The sequence below is a fragment of the Neolamprologus brichardi genome, chromosome 7 (assembly GCF_056152115.1).
Source record: "Neolamprologus brichardi isolate AB-2024 chromosome 7, ASM5615211v1, whole genome shotgun sequence".
Classification (NCBI taxonomy): Eukaryota; Metazoa; Chordata; class Actinopteri; order Cichliformes; family Cichlidae; genus Neolamprologus; species Neolamprologus brichardi.
In genome coordinates this window covers 29,636,416-29,661,872 of record NC_142110.1, presented here as the reverse complement: position 1 = coordinate 29,661,872, position 25,457 = coordinate 29,636,416, and the positions used below count along the sequence as shown (strand labels likewise).

General features: G+C 41.0%; 1 protein-coding gene across 1 annotated transcript; it reads left to right on the top strand.

Moving 5' to 3' along the window:
• Nucleotides 1–1,555: 1,555 nt before the first annotated feature.
• On the top strand, nucleotides 1,556–25,457 carry eeig1b (estrogen-induced osteoclastogenesis regulator 1b). The gene is made up of 12 exons (XM_087843465.1): nucleotides 1,556–1,743; nucleotides 2,021–2,277; nucleotides 14,813–14,933; nucleotides 15,230–15,259; nucleotides 16,761–16,877; nucleotides 16,956–17,002; nucleotides 17,080–17,240; nucleotides 17,351–17,452; nucleotides 17,867–18,080; nucleotides 18,605–18,723; nucleotides 20,024–20,093; nucleotides 20,171–25,457. Exons 2-12 carry the CDS (start codon nucleotides 2,105–2,107, stop codon nucleotides 20,214–20,216), a joined length of 1,200 nt encoding a protein of 399 aa, XP_087699591.1. The 5' UTR covers nucleotides 1,556–1,743; nucleotides 2,021–2,104; the 3' UTR covers nucleotides 20,217–25,457.

Here is a 25,457-nt window from a genome sequence, read left to right as displayed (position 1 = left end):
TAACGTATTCTGAATACTTTGGATTACTTAATATATTATCATGCTTTTTACAACTACATGAATGTACTATTGCTGTGATTTATTACTATTACTGAAGGTCTGCGGCTCCGAACCGTAGTAAAGGGACCTCTGGCTAATACGGTGGGTTCCGTGTTGGGCTCGTAGCCAAAAAATAGCTTTACTTTGTTGTCTGGGTCAACTTTGAGACAGAGAGAGGCGTTGAAAGGCTGCTCCAACAGAACTTATTGTTTCGGAGGAAAACACGAACACAGTGAGTCTTAATAGCTTACTTACAACTCGGCTCATCAGGCACTCTTCTTGGCTGCAGTGGTTATTATTATATTTACATGCTTCCAGCTCCTGTTTCTGCTCAATGACAACTAGTACTTTTCCACTCTCTTTTTTCTTCTCCCTCCTGGCGCTCACAGACTAATAACGGGTATGGCAGTCAATTCTCCCTGCAGCATGGACTACACTGCCCATGAAGCTACATTCTTGCCTGTAGCATTCTGCCTATTAGCTTAGCACAACAACAACAACAACAACAAAAGGGCGCTCTCTCTCCCAGGAAACACACAGTCGCAGAGAGAGCGTCACCTTGTAACCATGGCAACCATAACGCTGCCGCCTGGAACAACAGAACATAGCCGTCAAACAAAACCCAAACAGTCCTGACCCGCCACAATATGAAACAGGAAAATACCGCCGTGTAATCCATTTATTTCAACAAAGTAACTGTATTCTGAATACCACCTTTTTAAACGGTAACTGTAACGGAATACAGTTACTCATATTTTGTATTTTAAATACATAACGGTGGTACATGTATTCCGTTACTCCCAAACACTGTCAACGAGTTGTTAAGTTTGATAAAGTTTTAAATCTTTATATGTCTAAATGTAATTTTCTAAATCAAACCTAGCTGTTTATTAAAAGTGCAAACACATTTTCCTTTAAATATAACACTTATGACAAATACAAAAAAATGGGAGTTGGGCTCTGAACCAGTTGCATGTGACACCTCTAACAATACAAGCTTTGTCCCTGATGTAATTTAAACAGGTGAGTTTTTGTATTTGTTTGTTTGTGTATCAGGCTGTAAAAATGTTTATTCCTACTGTAATGCGAGACATTTTAACATGGGAGTCTACAGAGGAGCAACTCACTCACTCAAGTAGGACATTAGAGGAACTGCAGGGTGTTTTCTTTGGTGTTTTACATGTTTATAGAGTCAGGTCTGTCCACAGTTAAAGCGTTAAAGCAACAGAATTTTCAGACGGTTTGATTTAGGATTTATTCTTTTATTTAGGATTAGAGATCTTTTGGAAATTTCTTTCTAGAATTTTGAGGAAAAGAAATCTGAATTCTGACTGTGCTTTTATACTATATTTTTTCTATTTTTCTAAACATTCAAAATAAATAAGTAAAATTAAAATCCAAAAGAGCCCCCATTCCCTTCCAGTGGCCTTCCTCTTCATGTTTGTTTTTAATGCAGTTCTTGGCCCCTCCTCCTCTTCACGTGCGCCTCTGCCCAGACTTTGCGGACGGTCCCTGACTTCCCAGTGAGGCGTTCAGGGAGCCGCTCAGACTCACTGCCTGTCGAAGTGTGAGCAGCAGGAGGGGAAAGTTGGTGTGTTGGAAGAAACCACCCAGACCCAGTCCTCTGCAGCGGTGTCCAGCTGTGCTGTTGTGGGCTTTTTATTTTTTTTAACCATGCATGTGGAGCAGCTGATCGTCGGAGCGGTAAGCTTGTGTGTGTGCGGAGTGGTGTGGGTGTTTGCGTGGCAGCTGTTTTCACCGCGAGAGTCTCATAATGTTAGAGAAAAGGCACAAAAATAAAAAATCCACACATCTGAAAGTGTTTAAAATCACATAGTCGTCAGTTAGGAGTGCGTTAAATTGTATTTAAGGGATATTTTTGTGTTGTGGAGAAGGAAAAAAAATCATTAAACTTGATATTTCCAGTTCTAAAAACCTGTAAATGAAAGCGAGAGACTTTCTTCTTCTCTTTCTGTTTCAGAAATGATTAACCTGAAAGCAAAGAAGGTTGTTCCTCCTTCTCTTTAAAGCCCGAGTGTTTGTTGTTGTTCATTCATCTTCAACCATGAGCACCCTCCAGCAGCTGAGCACCATGGCCTTCCTCATGAAGAAGAAGAAGTTCAAGTTTCAGGTGCACTTCACTCTGGAGGAGCTGACAGCGGTGCCTTTTGTGAACGGAGTGCTTTTCTGTAAGATCCGCCTGATTGATGGTGGGGACTTTGCCATCTTATCGTCCAGGTATGTAGGACACCTTCCTCGTTGTAAACCACTGAAAGCTGCACTGCATGAACTGACTGCTGTAAATGTAATCCCTCTTCGAGTCTGAGTGGATGTCTCCGCTCTGCCTCTGTTTCTGCCGGGTTTTCCACCTCAGATGAGCCTTAACAGACCTTAAACTGGCAGCCATGTGTTTCAGTATAAAGCATCTTGTGGTGACTGTTGTCGTGATTTGGCACGATATAAATCAAACTGAATTGAATTGCTGTAAGTTTGGACATTTTAACATGGGAGTGTATGGGGACTGATTCACCGCTGGAGCCAGCCTCAGGTGGGCATTAGAGGAGTTGGAGTTTGTGGGTCTTCCAGGTTTACATCAGTTTTGAGCAGCTGAGGTTGCTATTGAAAGATTTGCTAGCCATTTAAAAAAACCCCACTTGGTCACTTTGTTTCTCAGAGATAGTTGAGTAGAACATTTCACCTCACGTTTACATATAAAAGGTGAGACTGTATAGCGAGCAGGTGATAGCGGAAAAGCTTGTCTGTCCAACAGCCTGGCGACCTGAAATGATCCAAACTGGTTTGGTCAGGAATTAAATCCGCCAAAAACTCCCCATCAAACCACACCCCTTCTTTATTATTCTGCTTCTCTGTGTGGGTTAAACAAATGAAATAAAACACTGTAGTGGATACACAATGTGTTGTATCCAAGATGTAGCCTCTGGGGCTGAAAAAGTGAGACAGTCTCTGTAGACTCCTGTGTTACAGTGTCCAGCAGAAATAAACATGATACAAAAAACTGATTTGGCCTCTGTGGATAATTTCCCCCTTCATAAAAACTCTATGAGGGTGAATCATTTTCTAACTCTTCTGATTGGATACTGAAAGTGGAAAAAAAAGATTAGAGGTCAGGGGCAGTAAAAGCACAGGTTTAATCCAGTCTTGATTTATAGCAGAGCTGGAAAAGACAGAAGAAGACAGTGACGTGCTAAAAATACGCCGAGCTGAGGGGGAGATGGACAGAATGACATAAAGAAACACAGAGGAAAGACTTTAACACTGAGACTTTGAACCTTTGACCTGGAAACAGAGAGTGAGCATCAAGAGGTTCAGACAGATATCTGGGCCAGGTGGATAAAAACCCTTTAAAGTGATCTGTAAAATCTGCAGGCCAGTGCTGCAGTGAACTGAGAGAACGCCGAGTCAGCATGGTTACTGCATGCAAATAACTGTTACTCTGAGTTCCAGGTATTCATGTATGACAGTTACCTAACTTCCCTGTGAATGTAAATGGGTGGTGCATTAAGACTGCAAGACAAACAACAGAGCAACAGGGCAGAAATGTTATTGTACAAATATATTCATACAAATATTTGGATTGGAGGTATTTATTTTAAAGCACTGTTTGACTGTAGTTTCAAAAGTCAGACTTTCCTTTTGAGTCCCTGATTGTATGGGCAAAAAAACAATTTATTCTGAAATTACAGAATGAAATAATCAGAACCCGCAATGAAGCGTGCACTAGTGTTAGTTTTTTTGAGGTTTTTTTAGCACATCTTCCCGCTGTAGCCGCTCAAACCACTATCAGGACCCAGCCTATGAGGTGACGGAAAACATGTCAGATAAACAATAATAATCTGACATATTCTGTTCCTGTCAAAAGCCCAAAGAAGGAGGGCTTGTTTATCCTACCACATATAAATATCATGCATATATACTGTGCATCAGTAACACATTAATGTAGGTCAGTAAAATCAAAACACTGCAAACAGTAAACAAAGGAGCATACGTGGCCTAAGTATGTAGCATTATTAACATGGATATCTTATCTTTGGGTTAATTTAATCATGTCAATAGACTGCATTGGTTTGGCCCTTGATGTGTATCCTGCAAACATGGCAGAATCAGCGATGTTATCACTGACGTCAAAACTGGTCATAATGTGATGGTAAAAGCTGCACGGCTGCTGCCGGTGTTTCCATGCAGAATAGAGATCAAGAAATAAATGTCAATCAGATCATTTCAACAGCCAAAACAAATGGAAATGTCTTTGTTCTTGAAATCAAATTCACTGGCATCCACAGGCTTGTATTGCCGGACTTTTACGCTGCTTACTTATACCAGCGTATAAGCTTTGAATCATTGTATTTTTCATGGGAAACATACTTATCTGGCCTTTCACAGCCATCACCTCTCAGCCTTCGTCAGTGACATAAACACCATGATGCCCCCGGGCTCAGTGTCTTTATCAGCAAGCTCAGGAGGAAAGGTCAGGGTTTCCAGAGAAAGAGGTCAAGAGTTTCTTACTTTTCACTCAGTGGTGGAGAGTGTTTTGTTTGTTTCATTTCATTCTAACTGATAAAAGGACAGCACAACAACATTCCTGTACATAATTTTGCATTTGACTAGACTAGGAGAGAGATCTTATTAACCGCTTGACCAATTTAGAGTAATAGAGTGACTCGGCCCTGTCCTGGTGAGGTGAGGTAGACACCGGACAGGCCAGTAAAGCCATTAAATGTACACCTAACACCTGCCTACTAAAAGAAAATGGTGAAGAAAATGACTGCTCTTGGAGTCCTGCCACGGGGTTCTTGCATGCATTTTCACCTTAAAGTTTTTTCATGATAACCTTTGGGTGTAACAAATGCGTAAAAATTGCATATAAAAAGTAGTAGACGTGGATCTGGGCCTAACCCTGAGCCGGTGAAGGCCAACCTGGTGCGTGCGAGGAGTTCAAGGAAGCCTCCCACATTCATTTCCAAAGAATAGGCTGAGTAATATCAACCACCGTCCAACAATCACATAATCCACTCATCATGAATCAGAGTAGCCATGAATGGGCCATTTTATTGCACATTTGTACATGTGTGGAGCGTATTTGTATTTTGGCATTATATCAAGTCCATTGCTCACCAAGTAAATAGCTGTGGAGGTGTACTTGAAGGAGGGAGAGCATCAGTCCAGTCCGATCCGTGCTTTTGTCCTTTTGTGAGGCATGTTTTTGCTCGCATAACTTTTCTTTCTTTCTGTGTTTGCTGGTTTTTGAATGCATCCTCTCTCACAGAGGTGTGCCTCTGTGCTCAGAAGCTAGAAATCCTACACTGTTATTGATTCTTTGAACTCCTTACCAATTATACAGGGACGTCTTGTACTTGAAGGCCATTAGGGATGCACTGTGCGTGATAATCAGTTACTCTTTGTTCTTTGTTCTTTGACTGGAAATTAAACGGTTATCTGTTTGTGCTGTTTATCAGCTGCCAAGAACCAAGTCAAGCTCACATTTAAAGAAATTCCTCTCTTGTACTTTAAACAATGGAAAACAGGCGTCACCCGAGACTTCAGCCAGTGTTGCACAATCGACAAACAACTGATTTATTGAAGACCTCCAGCTCCACAGCACAACAAGTGGCTGATTTTATCAGCAGGGTCCTTCAGTGTTGTTCAGGCATTCCTCTGTAGCCTACAAGGTTAATACTCCAACACCGAGACATACCTTTATATTCACAGATTTGTTTTTCCTACAATCTGCAAAGGCACCAAATCTTTTGGCACTTTCAGCTTCACTGAGATAAAACAGCCATGCTGTCTACTGCTGATAAGAAAGTGAATTAGTCCTCTTTATCTTTTGAGCCCTTTTATGCACCTGACCACATATTAATTTTTTTACACTGCAGCAGCCTCCAAATATCTCCACACCATTGACCTGGAGTGGTACTCCCAATACACTGTATTTCATTTAAAATGCCCTAAAGTATCTTTAAGATTTGCCGCTATGTGAATAGACCTAATTGAATTGAACTGAATTGAATTGTTGCCTAAAAGCTGGTAGGCACTTCCTTAGCATGAAAGCCAAAAGCATGGTGAATGTTTAAAAAAAAAAAGCATAGCTATACCTAGAAGCACCATGAAAGCTCGTAAATATAACCACAGACTTTATATAAGAACAGCATCTGCTGATTTTTGGACTTAAGGTTTGAAGTTTCTGTGACATCCATAGAGATGAATTAGGATGTTTACTGTAGTTATTAGCTATTAGCAGGTAATGCTACTTTGGTTCAGCAAGCTGCATGTGTAAACTTTCCATAAAGTTTCTGTCACCCGAGCACAGATTTATCAAAGGGGAAGATTATCTATAGAGATTATCTATTATCTATAAATATAAACTATTTTATTTTATATCAGGATGCAAACATGTTGACTTCTGCTGTAAATTTGGACATTTAAACTTTGGAGTCTATGTGGACTGACTCACTTTTGGAGTAAGCCTCAAGTGGACATTAGAGGAACTGCAGATTTTGCCACTTCTGTGTTGGCTGCCTTTTGTTATAACTATTTTATCATGTCTCGTTTGCTTTATCTATACAAACAGATAAATGTAAAGTGAGGTGTTTCATGTTGGATTCATCTATTGACAGGATTAGTTCCAGGTTTTTTCAGGTCACTTGGCAAAAAGTCATGACTGTTGGACAGACAAACTTTCTTCTGTTTCCAGTCTTTAGCTAAGCTGAGTGCTTGCTGGTTAGAGCCTTGCCTTTTGCATATAAACATGAGGATAAATGGTCTATCTAGAAAAGTGACCAAGTGGAAGTTCATGTGTCGTTGGTTGTCTTGGAATGGGATTACAGTGCGATCAACCCAAGTAAAGACAACCAAAATGCTGACAAAACAGAGAAGGGCTAGCAGAAAGGTAAACAAGAAAACGCTTCTCTTAAACATGTCACATGAAAACATATCAGCTTCTTTAAGGCTCAGTTTGATATGAATTTAATTAATTAATAAATCTTGAATTTATTGTCCCACAGCTACTTTTTAGCCTGTGGTGTCCAGCATACAGTGCTGTGAGGAAACCTCAGGAGGCACGGTTTCTAGTAGAAGTACTCCTTAAAAAAGGGAAGTGTGAGCTGTCGGGTCTGCTGTCTGGCTTAACTAGAAATAGTCGTTTTTCTGTTTGACTGCTCAGCGTCAGGTGTGTTTCAAACTGCTGGAATACAACAAACTTTAAAGTTGCTACAAATACGGCTGGAATTGGGAAGTTTGTTTAAATAGAGACATACATGGAAACATGTAACGGTAAAAAAAAAAAGTACTGGAAAAAGGAACTAAACTCAGTGAGTTTAGCATTCTGGGGCCAAGCTTAGTCATTTATCATGACTGCTGTTCGTAGATGATATATGCGTCGTGTGCTGTAAAATAGGTACCTTTTATAATTAACAGGGTTTTTGAAGGATGTGGTTAACAAACCTCTGCCTTTAGATTGTTTCTTCAGTTCCTCTTTTCTGTTTTAAGATCTGGAAGTCTCTTTAGATTCTCAGAAAACCCACAGTACTCCCTGCATCACTGCACTGATACCATAAGATGTATAATCAGGTTGTGCCAATCTCGCACTTGTGCACGGCCTGTTAAACAGTCAAAATGCATGAAATACTGCGGGCCTGGATGAGGCTTTGTTTAATGTTTTATAGAGCACTGTAAATACACTCATGTGTTGGTTTATTACTTTCTGAGCAGAAATATGACTGAAACCATGCATCAAGTTTATCACATGGGATTTTTCTTTAAAATTATTATTACTGTAAGTGTTCTCAGAATATTCCTGGTTGACTATCTGTTGGTTGGTTTGTTTGGAGATAATGATAGCTGTTATGGAGAAAAACTTCTAGTTTGATTACTAGAAAAGGTGGGACATAGACTACTGTCTACGTCCCACCTTTAGACACCCCTGCATTGTTCCCTTGATCTGCTGACATTGGCTTCCAAGAGGGTCCAGTCTTACAAACCCATATTATGAGGCTAGAGAGGTGGTGCTGGTATTTGGAAGGATATAGTTTAATAGCCAAGAAACATCTAGACTTTTTGTTTGGTTTTTGCACTTCCCTTTCAGGATGATGATGATGGAAACCTGCACGTGGAAAAATACGTTGATAACTCGCTAAATTCCAGCTCCATATTCTTGTGATGGAATGTGTCAGAGTAGCTATGCATGATTCACAATTCATAATAAGACTATGTTTGTTCTTAGGCTGACCCTCAGTTCATCTGCTGTCTAAAATCTGCTCTCTAGCTCCTCCCTCTTTAAGACAATTATCATCCATCCATCCATCCATCCATCCATCTTTTCAGCTACTTGACCATTTCCTGCCAGTTATCTGAATTCGGGTCACAGGTATGGCAGCCTAAGCAGAGCCAAACAGCAGCCCAAACTTCACCCTGGCTACCTCCTCCAGCTAATTTAGATGAAGACCAAGTTGTTTCCAAGCCAGACAAATATAATCTCTGCAGTGAGTCCTGGGTCTGCCCCAAGGCCTCCTCCTCAAAACACGCCCGCATCACCTCAATTGGCTTCTTTCAATGTGGTGAAGCAGTGGCTTTGCTCTGAACCCCTTTCAAATGACTAAACTCTTCACTCTGTCTCCAAGTGAGAGTCCTACCACACTTTGTGTATACAAGAGTTTCTTTCTCATTCCTTAACTCAGTACCCAGAACTCGTATGCATGGGTAAGGGTAGGAATGTTGATTGACCGATAAAGCTGCAGCTTTGCTTTTATACTGAGCTCTCTCTTCACCACAACAGCCCCTATCCATCATCAAGTTCACACTCTACTCTCCTGTTACTGTGGAAAAGACCTCAACGTACTTAAACTCTTCCACCTGGGGTAGTAACTCATTCCGGACTTGGACTAGGCACTCTACCTTATCCCTGAGAACAATAGTCTTGGTCTTGGAGGTGCTGAATCTAAACCCCCAATGAAGTCAACAGAACCACATCATCTGTAAAGAGCACAGATGAAATCCTGAGGCCACCAAAGTGGACACTCTCCAACACCGGGCTACACTTGGATATCCTAGATAATCAGTGACACAGGAAGATGGTGGTGGTAGCCTGACTGCCTCCCGGAAAAAGGAAAAAATATGAACAGAAGGTGGGTGTGGCCTGGGGTGACCATATTAGGGATTATCCTCTCACTTTGACATCATACATGACCAACGGACCAAAACTGAGGTTTTGGCTCACAGGGATTACTTTTACGTACACCGAACTCATGATTAAAAACTTCATTAACATGAAAATAGATAGTGTGCTGAAGCACTGTCACGATAGTTCAAATCCACTGACTGGTTAGGGGCCTCTTTGTGGTACTGGTACTCTGGCCTTCCACAGTCCAAACACATGCTTGTAAGGTTAACTGGTGGTTCTGAATATTTCTTTCTCTCTGTGTTAGTCTTTTGATGGATTAGTCACCTGCTGAAGTCTACCCTGCCTCTTAAACTATACCAGCTGGGATTACTGAATAGGATGGATGGATGGATGACATGAACATCCACCAGTGGAACAACATATGTGTGACAGAAAAAAAGGGAAGGGAGAATAGATGTGCTTTAAAACCCCATCCATTGTTTACCTCAGTGCTGGGATGGGCTCCACAGGTTAATACTAGCTCACTTTGTTACTCTACCCTTTTTGTTGTGCTTTACATTCCCTAACACAAAGTTGAGGTACAGACTTGTACATTTGGGAGCAGCTCAATATATCACCACCTGTGTCTATCCCACCTTAAAGCTGCCACCACCCTCGACATACATCTGCTAACCACAGCCTGCTGTTATATAACAACTTATACATCACACTCTGCCAGGTCATGCAAACACACTCTCAAACACACACATACACAACCTGTCACGCTGTCTTTAAATTATTAAAAAAAAGTTATGGCAGGGCAGAAGGTCAGGGTTTGTGTGTGTGTGTGTGTTGTGCTCATTTGCAACTCGGCCTCATTCCTCAGATTCTTTCTCCAGATATCAACGACAGAGAGTAATCAGGGAGAGCTGCTTGAGTAAAGGTTTTGAACCCAAACACAGTTGTAGCAGCACTTCCTGCAGTTTGTAACCAAACAAGCTGCAGTGGAGACAAGGCTTTACCGGGCTATCTGTAATGCCTCATTTGCCTCATTGTACACAGAAACTGTCTCATAGTAAAAACCACACAAAGAAATGATTTACATGCAGCACAACAGTTAGAGTAAAATCTAGATTTATATACTTATCCATGTGTATTTCACCACTGACATCAAATCATTTTTTTTTTTGAGGTAGACCAAAAATCAAGAAAAACAAAATGATATGCAATTAATCCTACTCATAGCCTCTCATCCAGACATGACAAATGCACTGAAGATGTGAGAGAGAGTTTAGTGTATTTTTGTATTTTCACTTGAGCCATAAATACTTTATTTGTTTTTATATGATAAGTGTCAGAGCAGCCATAGATTTGTCCTTAAATGTGTCAATGACTCTGTAATCATGAATTTTGTGCAGGGTGTGGAGAGTGGCCTGGTCCCCGATGAATCTGTTAACGGACCGTCTTTCCTCCAATAAACATGGCTAAAACTTAGACATGTTGACTGATTGCTTCCAGTCTCTGCACTAAGTGTGATTCAAGATGACTTTAAAGCATCAAAAGGACTGCAGCGCAATTTTGATTTGAATTCAGATGCTATAGATATAATGCACTGACATGTGTCATTCTTAGTGTTTGTATTTTCTGAACTTACTTAGATTTTTTTGCTCCACTCTCCATAGTTGTCACAAAGTGACCATGTGACCTGTGCTTGTATCTACCTGTCGTACAAAGGTGCATTTGTGAGGGCGGACGGGCTGTAAGAATAGAAGCTGCAGAACCAGTCTGACCGTTTCCTGCCTCCGTCAGGCAGCCGGCCGCCTCCGAGAGTTTCATGAGTTGCACATTTCAGGTCACCCTTCAGATAAGTGAAGTAGGAAAAGTTCCAGCGATAAAGCTAACGTGGGAAAAGAATGCCTCAGATACTGAGTCATGTACTTATCATGGATTGCATTAAAGCAAACAAAAAAGTAAAAGTTATGTAACGCAGTGTGCGTTTCTCTCTGGGACTGTTACTCAGAATTATTAGGAAGAAAAGAGAGGACAGAAACGGCATAAAATACCAAAGAAATTAGTAATGACATGTCCCAGCATGCAGTGTTATCTTTTTTCATTTCCTGTTTGTCTAATGTTGGAGTGACGTTTTAAACAGTTTAGCTTTTGTATCACACGTAGTCGATGTATAGGGATTTTAAACCTCAGCAGCCTTAATAATAGATAAAATGCTACTGTGTGTCTCTTAGCTACATTTTTTTTCATGTATAAAACTCTTATTATTACCAATATCTGAACAATAACATAACTTAAAAAGATAAGACTGTTTCCAGCTCCCTCCGTTTGCGCTAAAGGCCAACAAACTGATTCTAAGACTTAAAAATCTAAAGGGTACAAGGATTTTGATGCAAGTCAGCGCAGTTAGGTTATTTTTTGCCTCTGCGCACGGCCACGGGGGATACATGAACCAAACAATCAAGATGTGATTGAAGTGCAAACCTTTATTTCTAAGGGTTCAACTCAAGTATTAACTGACAGAGGATCGAAATTAGTGTGGAACCCATGGACGTCATGAAATGCTGTGTTTCCTCACTTCAGATGCTCTGCCAGGCCTTTATTGTGGCCACCTTCTGTTGCTGCTTGTTTGTGTCTCTCTGTAGTTTTGCATATAATAACTGAAAACTGCTCTGTTAGACTGAGATCAGGCGACTGGTTTGTTCCTTGAGAATCTCTAGAGTTGCTTTTGCATTTTGTCTGTTTGTTAGCAGTCTAGCCTGCACAGTTTTCATGATATGATTTTCCAATTTTGTGTGATGGTAGATACCAATAACAGCTCAAAAACTGGGTCAAGGTCACATCAAATATGAAAATCAGTAAAAACTCAACATGAGTACTTTGGTTGGCTTGACACTGACTTTCATTGTTAGTGCCCAAGGTCAAAGATGACCATAAAAAACAATTTCACTAGCCGGGCCCTCGTCCTCATTTTAGGTTTGACAGCGTTTTAGTAGGTAAAGGTGAATGCTTGGACATGAATTGAGCTGCGGTTTGGGGAAGGCCTCGAAGGGGACTGGCAACAGCTCCCGGGCCCGGCAGATCCCCGTGTACTGAATAGGAGTGAAGAAGTTAAAGAATTGAGAACAAGGAGGGAGAGCGGGGCACGTAAACGAGAATGAACAGCTTGCAGAACTGGGGGAACCTATATAGATGACAACAATGAGCGCGTTTGGAGGCGTGGTCCCACTCCTGAAATTCCAATACATAATCTCCAATTCAATTATAGCACTTGCCTTTCGGGTGTACCTATGCTCTTGTTTGCACTGTGAAGCTCTATGTGGAGAGTTTTGCAGAGTCTTAGTATTAATTCATCCTGCTGCTTCATCAGTAAAATCAGTGACCTGGGTCCACTGGCATAACGCTCCCTCCACCATGTTTGACAGATGATGTGGTGTACTTCAGATCATGTTTTTCTCCTTTTCCAAACTTTTCAAGTTAATCTTGGTTTCATCAATATAATAAAATAAAAATATATTTTTTTCAGATCCATTATGACTCTTTTAGATTTTTTCCACCAGAGTCTAATCTGATTGTCCTGTTCTTGAGTGTAACCAGCGGTTTGCACCTTCTGGTAAACCTTGTGCATTTCCATACTAACCAGGCTAGCTAGCTGATAACTCCACCCCCTCCAAATAAAGCCACTTCTGCATTGTGGCTAAAAGGTTACATTTGTGGTGGCTATGTCCATCTTGGAAACAACTCAGAGAGCCGCAATTCAGATATGTTAGAGACATGTGTTGGTGTACATAAAATATAGGGAAGGATCAGCTGGAGCTGCTTGGTTTGCATGTTCCAAAGGGCAAAATTACAGGACTATCTGTTCTCAGCAGTGCAGCCGGCTGAGTCTGCATATGTGTATGTTGTGTAAGTGGACAAATCTCATGCGGCGTTTCCTTTGACATGAGCGATGCAGGGAGAGATAACAGCAGAGTTTAACTTTCAGGTTGAGACAAGCCCGGCATGCAGACGGATGGCCTGCGTGCAGAAAAGTGAGCTCAATTCATTGACAGCTTTAGTGTTAGTTTACACTGCTGCAGTTTCTTCCTCTTTGTAGGTTGACAGCGTGTCTGCACAGGAGGGGCAGTGTGGGCAGCAGTGGCTTCACTTCACAGGTGCAAAGCTAAACTACTGTAGTTAAACACAAAAAATAGAGGTGGGCTTTGTTTTTGTAGACTCTCAGACATGCAGCTGCAGGAAAAGTGCATTTCTGTCCCAGAAGGTTCATTCTACAATAATGTGTCCCCTTAGGCCTAACTTTTGGAAACCATGTAAAGGTCCCCAAGCTGTAAAATGTACATATTTGCACTGTTAATTAACCAGATCAACGGTGGCCCTTCCAGGTTATCCATGTAAGAATCATATCACTAAACCCTATCTCATGCACTCACCAAACCCTGCAGCACAAATATCAAAGACTGTCTTTTCTTACAGGATTTCTTTGTGTTGCATCAGAGTTTGTACAGTTTGTCCAACCCTGTTTTCGCCCCTTTGCTTTGGCTTATATTTTAAGTTATTTATGACACCTATAGTGCTGTTCGACTGGAAAGCGTGAGGGCAAGAAATAAAAACAATATGCAGATAAACACCAAATCTGTTTCCAATCAGAGCAAGTGGAAACCCCCTCAGCAGAGTATGACGTGCCACGTCCCGGGATGAGATCATCTGGGCCATCAGCTGCTCGGCCTCGAGGACGTTCTCTAGAAAAACAGCCAGAGAAAACAGTCCGTGTCGTCCTATTGATCCTGCAGATAATAACACTTCTAATATAAACACATTTGCTCTTTCACATGCTCAGCCTCCAGCATATTTCCCCAGCTGTTACAATACCCACAGTTCACTTTGTGCTAATGGGCCAATAAATCTGCTGCAGCCTTGTTTGTTTTCCCCTGCATGATGAAGGCTGGGGTTACATTATTCTGTCTGACAAACCGAATAATGCTGGAATGCTTTTTAATCAAAGTAAAGCATCACATCAGTTAAACCTCTGGGATATCGATTTGGAGGGTGGAATGGTTTTACATGTGGGGGCCACTGATGCTTTTTCCCTCCTCATCTTTTCTGGCTGTTTTTTCACTCGTTTTGCATTCAGTGAGCATCAGTGTCGCTGCTGGTAGCACGAGGCGATACCTGGACTCTACAGAGGTTTCACAGGTAGTCCAGCTCCTCCAGGAAGGTACAGCAATACATGCCACTGCCACAGATTTGCTGTGTCTCCCTGAGTCTCTAACACTTTGATTTTATCTGTAGATTTGATCCTCAGAACCATTCAAATGAAGGTCTCCAAAGATAAAATCATAAAGATGATAATATTTGAGCTACTTTTTAATAGATGTGTGGTAAAGAGAGGACCCAAAAACAGGGCTGGCTGATACATAGGCCATAAACAAAGTCCAAGAAGGTGAAGTGAAGCACAACTATGTGTATATTAAGAAGTCCAATTAAAGCCTTAATTCTCTGAAGTTTGGCTTGTAGGGGGGGGGGGGGAAATTGAGGTAAAGGTGCAAACATTTATAGTATAAATTCCAGGATTTACTCTTTACACCTGTTTACACTATAAACTGTGTGACAGTCTAACTACAGCAGGTACATCTGTGTGTGTGTTTGCAGGGAGGAGGTGCAGCAGAACTCCGTCCGATGGAGGAAGAAGTTCTCCTTTGTGTGCAAGATGAGCGCCAATCCGATCAGTGGAGTGTTGGACCCCTGCATCTGCAGAGTGTCTGTACGCAAGGTAAACTACAACTCCCATGCTCCTCTGGGACATAGAGTGCCCGATTACCTCAACACAAGGCCAAACAATTTTTTTTAGATTATTGCAGAAAATTTGCTCTGTGGGAACATTTAGCTGACGCTAAATTTTTAAATGAACTGCTTCATCAAGCTTTTCAGGCGAGCAGCATCCTCCTTAATTCAAAGGTGACGCCTGCACCTGTCCCACTTTCTGCTCCATACTGGAACTATGTGACACGTTATGAGAGGGTCAGCAGGGTGAATCACCAGTGTTTCTGTGTTTCTGTGTCTCTACAGGAGCTCAAAGGAGGAAAGGCCTTCTCAAAGGTGAGTTTATAACCTGTTTATGTCCTGAAACTGTTGGATGAACTGTTGGACTCATAAACGTTATAGTGCACAGATTTACAGTGCATTAAACACAGTAAAGTCTTCATCTGACAGAGACATGTGACGGGACAGTCAGAGGGTGATGACTATGAGCAGTAGCCAGTAAAACACTGTGTTTACTGTCTGCTCATGTAGGTTACAGTCAACTGTTTGAGCTACAGTAGCTGCGACGAATGACTGGAATATTGTCACCTCACTGCAGAGCCATTTTATATCCGCATGTTGACTGCAGGGCTCCCTCTATGCTGAGTAATATGTGTGTTTATCTGTTTGGGGTCCTTTACTCCCTCTTTACATGGTTTAATGTCTCCCTGGGGCCATTATTTCTAGCCTTTATTTGATTCTTTCGTGCAGTTTTGGTTTTGATTCACTTTGAAGTGTTTTGGCAGCTTTGAGGTTATTTGGTGTTGTTTTGGATGGTTTTCTGTGGTTTTATGCACATTTGAGGTTTTTTTGTACTTCTTTTGGGTTGTTTGGTGTCTCTTTGGGGTCATTGTTTGCCTCTTTGGTGGTTTAATGGTCTATTTGGGGTAGTTTGTGTGTCTGTGTTTTGTGCCTCCTTAAGGTTCCTTTGTGTACCTTTACCGTTTAGTGGCTCTGAAAGGTTTAGTGTTTCATTTGGGTTGTTTTATGCCTCTTTGGGTTTTTTTATGTACTTTTAAGTCTTTTAATTACTTTTTGGATGTTTTTGTGCATCTTTAGGGTTGTTTTGTGCATCTCTGTAGCTTCATGCACCTCTCAAACGACAAGCATTGGTTTTTATTTGATTATTGTTGGTTTGCATCCAGTTTTTTTTGCACCTCATAGTTGTTTTACATATTTTTGTTTTGCTCTTCTTTGTAATTATTCAGTTCCTCCTTTACTGATTGAAACCTCTTTGTAGTTTTGGGCTTATGTATCTCTTTTTGTTTGTTTCCTGTGACAAACTGTGGGAAAGACAGACCAATCAGATAAAAGCATGCTTGTAGGCTGAGTGAAGGAACAACTATTTATTTGGTCTGGGAAAAATATTGATGATATTTTCAGATTCAGTCCAAGCAGAAATTAGAATGTGTGGCAGCACTTTTGCTGTTTGTGTAAACTCACACACATGCAATCCACCACCACGAGCTGTGGCCCCTCCAGTAGGAAGTAGAGCTGAGTGGGCAGAAAACAGTGAGTGAGGAGGTTAAAGGAGGTCATTGACTTGCACATTAAGTCACTCTCTCCTGTTTTCCTTCATTGACTTCCTTACATGAGGGCATGGATTGTCAGTGGCAGGCAAAAACAAATATTTTTAACCAAGTGGTAGAAGAAGAAGAAGTCCTGCTGCTTCAGATCTGTGAGGGGAACAAATTAAAAGCCCATGAGCCACACCTGATGGAGACCGTGGTCGTTACAACATGGCTTCTTCATTTTCTGTTGCTTTCTGACGTCTGTCTGTCTGTCTGTCTGTCTCCAGCTGGGTTTTGCTGATCTCAACATTTCCGAGTTTGCTGGTTCAGGCTCGACCGTCCGCTGCTGCATCCTGGAGGGCTATGACACCAAAAACACTCGGCAAGACAACTCTATTCTCAAGGCAGGAAAACACACACACACACACACACTGACCTAATTAGTGCTCAAGTCTAGTAACACATCTGTTTTTTTTTTATAGGTAACAATTGGGATGACCCTTCTGTCGGGGGATCCCTGCTTTAAAACGTGAGCTCCTTCAATTTGTCTGAGCAACACATGTAACAATTAAAGCTTTCTTTGTAACACATAAATTATATTTCCAGGCCTCCCAGTACGGCCAAATCCATTTCCATCGGGGATGAGGACCCCAACCTGCAGCTGGACTGTAAGGGGGAGAGCACTGACGCCACTTTGCAGCCACCAGGGGGCATCATGGAGGGACCTCGGTCCTTCAAACCCCGACAGTCATCAGTGCGCAGCTCAGGTAAGACGTTGGTGTAGATGTACCTTGATTAATGTAGCGTATTTTTAGGGATCCTAAGGATGTTTTCACGGTTCGAGGTGTTAATGCCGGAGCTATGTTTGTGTGTGCAGGGCTGCCCGAGGAGGGAGGGAGTGTCTCCAGTCCGGATGAAGTCTTTCAGATCGGTCATTTTCGCAGCTCCAGCTACGCCAGCCAGCACAGCAAGATATCAGGTCAGAGAACTTTAACTTCCTTGTGCTGCAGGAAACGCACAAAACATGAAGGAAATAAACACAAATAAACATCTGTTTCCATTCTTTCCTTTCTATCTCATCCACCCTGTTCACTTTACTTATTTTTTTGTTCTTCTCCTCATCCCCTTCCTCTCATTTTTATTCCTTTCCGCATCCCATTCCTTTCCTCTTTCTTCTCTTCCTGTGAATCTTCTTTTTCTTTTCCGCTTCCTGTTCCTGTTCCTCCCTTTTTTCTTTTATTTCCCATTTCCATCCACTTCCTTTTATTTCCTCTCCTTTTTCTTCTCTTTCCTTTATCCTTTCCTTTCTCATGTCCTTTCCTCTCCTTTTCCTGTTCTTCCTCTGTTTTTTTCTCTTCTCATTCATCTTTTTCCTTTCCTTTCCTTCCCTCAGGTTACAGCACCGGTCACTCTCGCTGCTCCAGCCTGAACGATCTCAGCCACCACAGGAACACCTCCTCCAGCAGCGGCGCCTCCTGCGGGCTCGGCCACCCCTCTCAGCCGCTTCCCTCCACCCCCACTGAGCCGCACCGCCAAGCGACCCCCACCAAGCCAGAGAGACCTCCTCCTCCCTCTGCTGTGGCCATCTTGTCTAACAGATCCTCCAGGTAGATAGACTCACACACAGCTGCACCTCAGAGGAAACCCACCTGCCGCTGCATGTTCTCAGCCTCGCTGATGTCATGGCGAGGCATGTCAGGACTCCGTGGCGTCGATAAAAGGCCGGAGATGATTCTCAGGCATGTGTGAACCTACATGCCTGAGATTCTCTGGAAGAGTGTGAAGCATTTGGCTGGAATTCACACACACCGATACATCTGCTACTCGGAGACCTGCAGTTTTCAGCTTCATCTTGCTTGCACACACTTGCATATATCAGTTAAAAAGCTCCAACCAGCTCCTAGCAGCCAAACCCTTTCCCCTCCCCACTGATTACATTTTTTTAATTTTTTTATTAGTAAGATATCAGTAGATGATTCATGAAGGTGAAACGACAGGTGGGGCAGGTGTCACTACAGAAGAATTACAACCCACAGAGCTCCAGAATGAATTTGTCAGCGCTTCACTGTGAAGCTGTGTTTGTGTTTCAGACGTGACTTTTTCTCTGGTTTGTGTTCGGTCCAACAAACAGGAGGAAGAAGGAACCCGTGGAGAAGCAGCCCAGCTGTGTGGACGACACCCGCATCGATGCAGACGCTATCGTGGACACGATCGTAAAGAGCCAGGACTTTGACAGCAGCAACAACGAAGGTCGGCCAGAGTCCCGATTATTTGGACTTAGTTTCAGCCACAGGACAAATATCAAAGACAGTATCAGCTTCTGGCTCTGAAACGTGTCAAACTTGCATTAAATCTTCCTGTTGGCCACCAGAGGGCGACTTCTGCAGCAGCATAAAGATGTCAGATAGCACAGAACTCATCACTTTCCTGATGAAGTCCTGATGAGAATCAGGTTGAACTGGCTTCAATATGATGCTCATTTTATAATTTGATGTTCTCATGAACGTCCAGGAGGACAATTAATCTGTCTGCTGCAAAGCTCACAGGATGATTTTGGTTAAGATGTGTCTGAGACTTTTACACTTTCCATTGTTACAGTGTACACCTGTAGTTGAGTCAGAGCAAAGTTGGGTTAACCTCTCATCGTACGAGAAACACCAGAGTTTGGAACTAGCTCAAGGCTTGCTCCTCCAAAGGGTTTTAGTGTGCTTGTGTTGGTTCACCTGCACAAGTGAGCCACACTAAGGGTGGAAAAGACCCAGAGTTTGATTTAAACTGACTAAACAGCGCAGGTGTGAAAACAGACTTTATCCTCTTATAAAGAAAGTGGAAATAATTCCAGTTTTGAACCCAGTTTAACATAAAGGGATGTTTTTTTTGAAGACTAACGAGTGGCCAATCAGATTTAACTCAGAAATCAGTGTTGAGGGACCAGCAGCACGAGGACTGATGGCGGTGATGGTATGTGTGGGCTCAGTTTCACGACAAACAAATTCTTTGTGTATTGTGAACTCAGTCTTCTTGAGTACTCATTGCTGGACGTTCCACACTCTAGGATATCGCCCCCTGATGACTGTACACAGCTATGACATCTAGATACCCGTTCACATGAATCAAAACTTGTAAAAAAAAATGCAAAAAGTAGAATTTTAGAAAAGATGAAAACTTTTTGAAAGAGTATTGTCTTGGAAAAAACCCTTTAACTTTAGCCTTTGTGTCATTGTGGGCAGAGCTGTGGAAATATTTACTGATACGGGGATGAGTTTTACTGTAATATCGTTTCTGAACTTTTGAAGTCTTGTTTTATTAAAATGAAGTTTCCACCTTCGTTTTAATAAAACATGCAAACTAAACCCAACAGATTGAGTAAAACTAAACTGAAACAAGAAAACTCACTAAAAGGAATTTAAAAAAGCTCAAAATTAAAGTTATAACACGTCTGAACTCCACACAGACACGATGGTCTCCATCTTTTATATGCAGTCTGTGGTTTTGGGACAACGTGTGAGCGTCACCACAGTAACATCTCCTCTGGGCTCATTTTTTTCAGACAGCAACTTGAGATTGTTTATCAGCAAAGACGGGACCACAGCCCTCAGCGGGACGCATCTCGCCAACAGGTATCATCTCACTCGCCATATCTTTCTCTCGACGATCATCTTTCATAAAAACTCACCTGTTTCTGTTCTTTTCCCAGAGTAACTCCTGGCATCTTTGAGCCGGTGGTCATCGAGACTCACTGATACCCACGCTCCTCTCGCCTCATTGCCGTCTCTCTGACATCCAATTGTCTCCGTGCGTGCAAACATGTGCACAAAACTTCATGTGTGATCACCGTGGTGCAGATGTTGAGCTTTCTAGTGTTTTTAATCAGGTGGTGGGACGGGTGTAACACACGGGTACAGTGTTTTCTCAGACAGTAGACTGATTTTAACCTGTTTTTAACCTCTAACAAAGGTCATCATTTCTAATTTTACTGGTTTTAAGCACTTTTAAAACTGCTCCAGCCTGCATCTGTGTGTCGTGTTATGTTACAGCTCTTTTGGTTAGACTGTGCCCTCTGTTTTAAAGTAAAACTCTTCCTCGTGGAGTAGCCTGTCTTTTAGCGGCGGAAGCCTCTATTTTGCGTTTTCTGCAGGAAGTGTTGATCAGGTTTAAATGTGATGTTGAAGAGCTTGATGAGTACCAGGGGGAAGCATGCACAGAAATCAGTAATTCATGCTCTCAAAGAAACTAGGTTAAGGGTCTAAATCTACAATTTAACCTGTAAACCCAGCAGTCAAACTGTAACAAAAATGGCAGTGAGGCAGTTATAAAATAACTACAAGCAGATCCTGAAAACAGCTTCCAAATGACAACAGTTGGACGTAAAACATGAAATGATATCCAAGCAACCCCAAAGAGATTTGAAATAAAACATAAAGAGACATAAAATGACCATACTAAGCAAAAATGTAAAAATTAATAACAATGCTAAAGGGTCTGAAACTGCTATAATCAGCTGCACAGTCACATAAAACAGCCTGAGAGACACAAAGACGTATCCTGATTCCTACGTCAGGCTTGTGCTCAGAGGCGCGTTTTCTCATAATCCGTCCATGAGTGCAGTGCAGCAGCAAGGGAGAGCTAACATATACGAAGCCATGGAAAATCTCAAAGTGAGCCACTTGCATTCAGACAGAATTCACCTATTAAACATTAATCAGTGACGCTGACATTCGAGAAAACCTGTTTATGTTTTCTTCACTATGCTGGGAGCATCAATTACTAATTTGTGTGTTCAGGTTAGTTTTTATTTTTCCCTTCTGTGACTTCAGGACTTTTTCAGTTTTTCACTCTGTTGTTCGGCTTGTCTTCTTTTCGCTACACTGGGTGTGTTTCAGACGAGTCCCCGAGGACGTCTGTAAAAGTTGCTGACTCTGTGACATAATCAGTCACTGAACACTGGTACCAGTGAGAAGCACACCCAGTCAACCTCTGACCAGGGCTTCGTGCACACATTACTTGAACAACACCTTAGGAACCACTGCATTCTGGGAACTGTAGTGCGACACTGAAACAAGGGTGCTTCTGTCAGCTGGTTGGGAGTTTAGAGTTTCTGAGAAAATACAGGACAGAAGATAAAGTCAGACTGTGAAAGCTTCCCTTTAACCAGTGGACAGATTTATGGTTTAGTGTTAGGTTGTATTTTAGCCACATGCTAAATAGATATATTTTCAACTTTCAGATAAAGTGTCATACTTGCAAGGATGTATTAGGGCTATTGGACATGTGGAAAGAGTATGAGGCTGCGTGAGGTTTGTCAGGGGTAAAATTCAGAGGTAAAAAGTGACAAATGTATGAGACCAAACTGAAAAATTTACAGGACAAAAATGGCAAATTTGAGAAAGAAAAAGTAGGATAGATTAACAACAAGCTGTCCAATTTACAAGAATTAATCTGGGAAATTTTGGAGAAAAAGCAGGCAAAAACTAGAGCAATCTTGTCAAATGCAATAGGATAAACGGGCAGATTTATGGGGGAAAAATTAACAAACTTCTGACAGATTTAAAGAAAAAAACATCAAATTTATTGAGAAAAACAATAACAAATGGTGATCTTTAGTCAAGGATACATTTTGCTTCATTTTTCAAGGTTAAGTTTGAAAAATTCACCAACAGCATCACATATTAATGTAAAAGCAAATCGATCTACACCCTTGTCCCCGAGCGCTTGTCCTGCAGGTTTTTCCTCTGAATTTTACACCCCTTACGTTTTTGTCCCTTCAGTGCTTTCAATACGTCCCATTTCATTTCTGTGTGAGAAGAAATCGATGCTTACTTAACCCTGGATAGATTTGGTAGAGTAAATTTGAAGGAAGTCATGAACAACATGTAGAGGCAGTAAACAGGAGCTGAAGCATCACTTTCACCCCTGTTATGACGCGATCTCGTCAATATTTCTGCCTTTGGATTTGATGAGGACCCAAAAGTCCCCGAGAGACGCTCTTCGTTCAGGCTGAGCAAAAATCAGCCTGGAACTGAAACTAAAGCTTTTGTCCTTTTATTTTATTTTAATGTTATTTGATCACTGTGTTTTTACTTATTTACACTGTTTTGCACATGTGAACTCTCCGAGGCGAATTAGAAACCACTAAAAGGAAATAGAGGTGGCACAGTTGTCCGAAACAACATGAAATCTTCTGTTTTTAAATTTCTTATTTCATCTGTGTTGGCTTAATGCCCACAGAGCCTATGTTCATATGGCTGGCCATATGTAACCATCCATCCTCTGCACTTACTAAGTACTTATTAACTTTTTAAATTCCAATGATCTCATAAACCTGTCATAAATGTGAGGTTTTGTGGGGCCTTTACTTCCTTTCTCAGCCACATTTTATTTCCAATGTTGGCCTTTCTCTGATATTAAGTACACACAAATAAGCTGAATCCAGAATGTGTGCATTTTAAGGCAGGAGATTTTTATTGAGGGCCTGCTCTGCTCCACTGGAGCTTTTAATGGTACTAGCCCCTCAGTTCATCCACTCTCTAAGAGAAATAGTTTAAGCACCTGTCTCTTTATAAGAACCCTCTTGTTATAAGCCAACTTTCCAATGACTGGTCAGCTTCTGGAAGCCTGCAGCGGAGCAAATCAGGGTTTCTGAGATGTATTGTCTATTTCATGCAAAACTGACATCAGCACATCATGAGAGCAGAATGTTTTTGCTCACATGAACTACTCTTATCAGTGTTTACCTCATTTTTGTAAAATATGTAACATTATAATATTATATATTTAACAGAAAGTAAAAAATAAACCCTTTTTAACAACAAGTGACATCACAACAAGCTAAGAAATTGATGTTAGCAGGCAAAATGACTATAATCACAATATTAGCATTGCCTATTTTTGCATCCATCCATTTAGGTGCTCATTCACCTTTGGAACCATAATCAATGTCGTTTTACTTGCTCATTGCCTGCCATCGTTCTGGCTTCACACTGACAAACAAAGCAGTGTTTTTACCAAAAAGATTAACTTCAGTCAGAACTCTGCATTTTGTAGCTTTGGGCAGTTTAGGTTTTATGAATGTGCTGCAACAAGGAAAATAAAACTCCTTTTTCCTCATTGCTTTTGCAAGGCTTGTGCAGACTTAGCGTGTTGAGCTAGCAGTGATACTGTGGGCCGGTGTTGGCTGTAGTGAGGTCAGTCCCACAGCTGCAGCAGCACAAAGCCTCTGTTGTGCGAGTACTGACAGTATACAATAGATCTTCACCCCCCCACAGGACTCATTTGTGCATTTGTGATTATGTTCATGCTGCAAGATGTGCATGCGGGCCATGCATCTCTGACTGATATGAAAGGATGTACTGTATAATAGACAGTTTTTTTAAGCTTTCTGGTGCATCAAGTCATGCAAAAGTATAAGTAAGTTGTAAGCAAGTACTGGATACTTGGGACATCTAGAGTTTTGTTAGGTTCACTACTCCTCAAAAGTTTAGGATTGCTTAGAAAAGTCCTTCTTTGCTGAAAATAAAGTAGATTTCTTTTTTATTTAATATAACATAAAATTTATGTTAACTATTTTAAATAAAAATTTGTGATTAATGAAACTGTTAATTATAAACCCTCCGATATTGTGTTAACCATTGGAAGTTTATCATATTAAAAAGCCTACTAATCATTATATAAAGCCATTAGGCTCTGGATGTTATCCACAGCTTTCATAATTTGTAGTATATGGAAGCTTGTTTCTGCCACTGAAAGAATAAGTTCTTTTCTCAGATGTTTGGCTAGGAACTTAGATTTTTTAGATAATAACCTGAAATTTTCACTTAATCTGGCAAAAACCGTTTTTGTTTTTGTGTTTATTTTCAATAATGGGACAGGCAGAGCTACAGGCAGACATTTTCATGCAGCCATGCGTACTACTCCCTCCACAGAACACAGTAACTGGCTGTCACCAGAAAAGAAAGAGGTTCACAACTGACAAAGTCCATAAGGTGTTCAGATTGCAGCTTCATTAGACGGTAACCATAACAGTCAGACTGGGTTTATTAATGAAGGGAGTAGTACACACTGTTGCATTATGTAACAGTCTGTCCTAGAGAAATGCATGTATGATACATTAATTTTTTGAAGCACTTTTCTAAGGGATCCCCAACTTTAACCTGTACTATTTAATAATTATACACCTACCTTTATCGCCATATTTTCCATTTGTCATTGTTGTGTGTGTGTGTATGTATGTATGAAATGTGTGATGTGGTAACCATATAGTCTGTTTTCCTTTTATTTCCAGACCAGCAGGCTGGTCTGCAGCACAGATCTGCGTGTAAAAGCTTATATTTTATGGTAAGATGTGACTAAACAGTAATTATTTACAGTGCAGCCTGGCGTTACTGGGGAAAGTGTGCAGTAAAGGGATCTGTCTGCTACTGTGATTTCTTCTAGAAATACTTACTCTTTCTTTGTACTTGACCATATGTAACCTTGTGATCTTATTAAGCAATTTCTCCGTGTGGTGAAATGTTTTTTATTATTATTATCATTTCTGATGATTTGAAATTAAATTGTTGGGGCCAGGGTTATATTGCAGTGGTAGCTGTGGTACTGATTTAACAAGATGGGGTTTGGTAAAGGGAATATATACTTCACAAAACATTTTCCACCATATTTTAAAATGTATTTATATTAAAGGTAAAATCACTAAATGTGTAGAAATATAATAAATGCATATAAAATATCTAATATAAGCATTAATGTTGGGTGAAAATAATTTTGTTGAATAAACTGGTGCATTTCTGGATTTTTGAGAATGAAAAATCAGTTGGTTTTTTTTGTTTTCAAATGCTTTCTAACTCCATGCACAAATATTTTCACTCCTTGTGTTAAAATATTGGGAAATATTCCAAGAATAACTACAATGTTAATAAATGTTAATAACTACATGTGAACGGAGGAGTTGTGATGAACATGAAAACCAAATAAACTGTCAAAGTCTG

What these genes read in the sequence shown, in the direction of transcription:
- eeig1b (XM_087843465.1), top strand. Translation starts at nt 2,105, where the DNA reads ATGAGCACCCTCCAGCAGCTGAGCACCATGGCCTTCCTCATGAAGAAG. An exon ending in GAGGAAAGGCCTTCTCAAAG is followed by an intron (nt 15,260 to 16,760) that starts GTGAGTTTATAA and finishes GTCTGTCTCCAG; the next exon opens with CTGGGTTTTGCTGATCTCAA. An exon ending in TTGTCTAACAGATCCTCCAG is followed by an intron (nt 18,081 to 18,604) that starts GTAGATAGACTC and finishes TCCAACAAACAG; the next exon opens with GAGGAAGAAGGAACCCGTGG.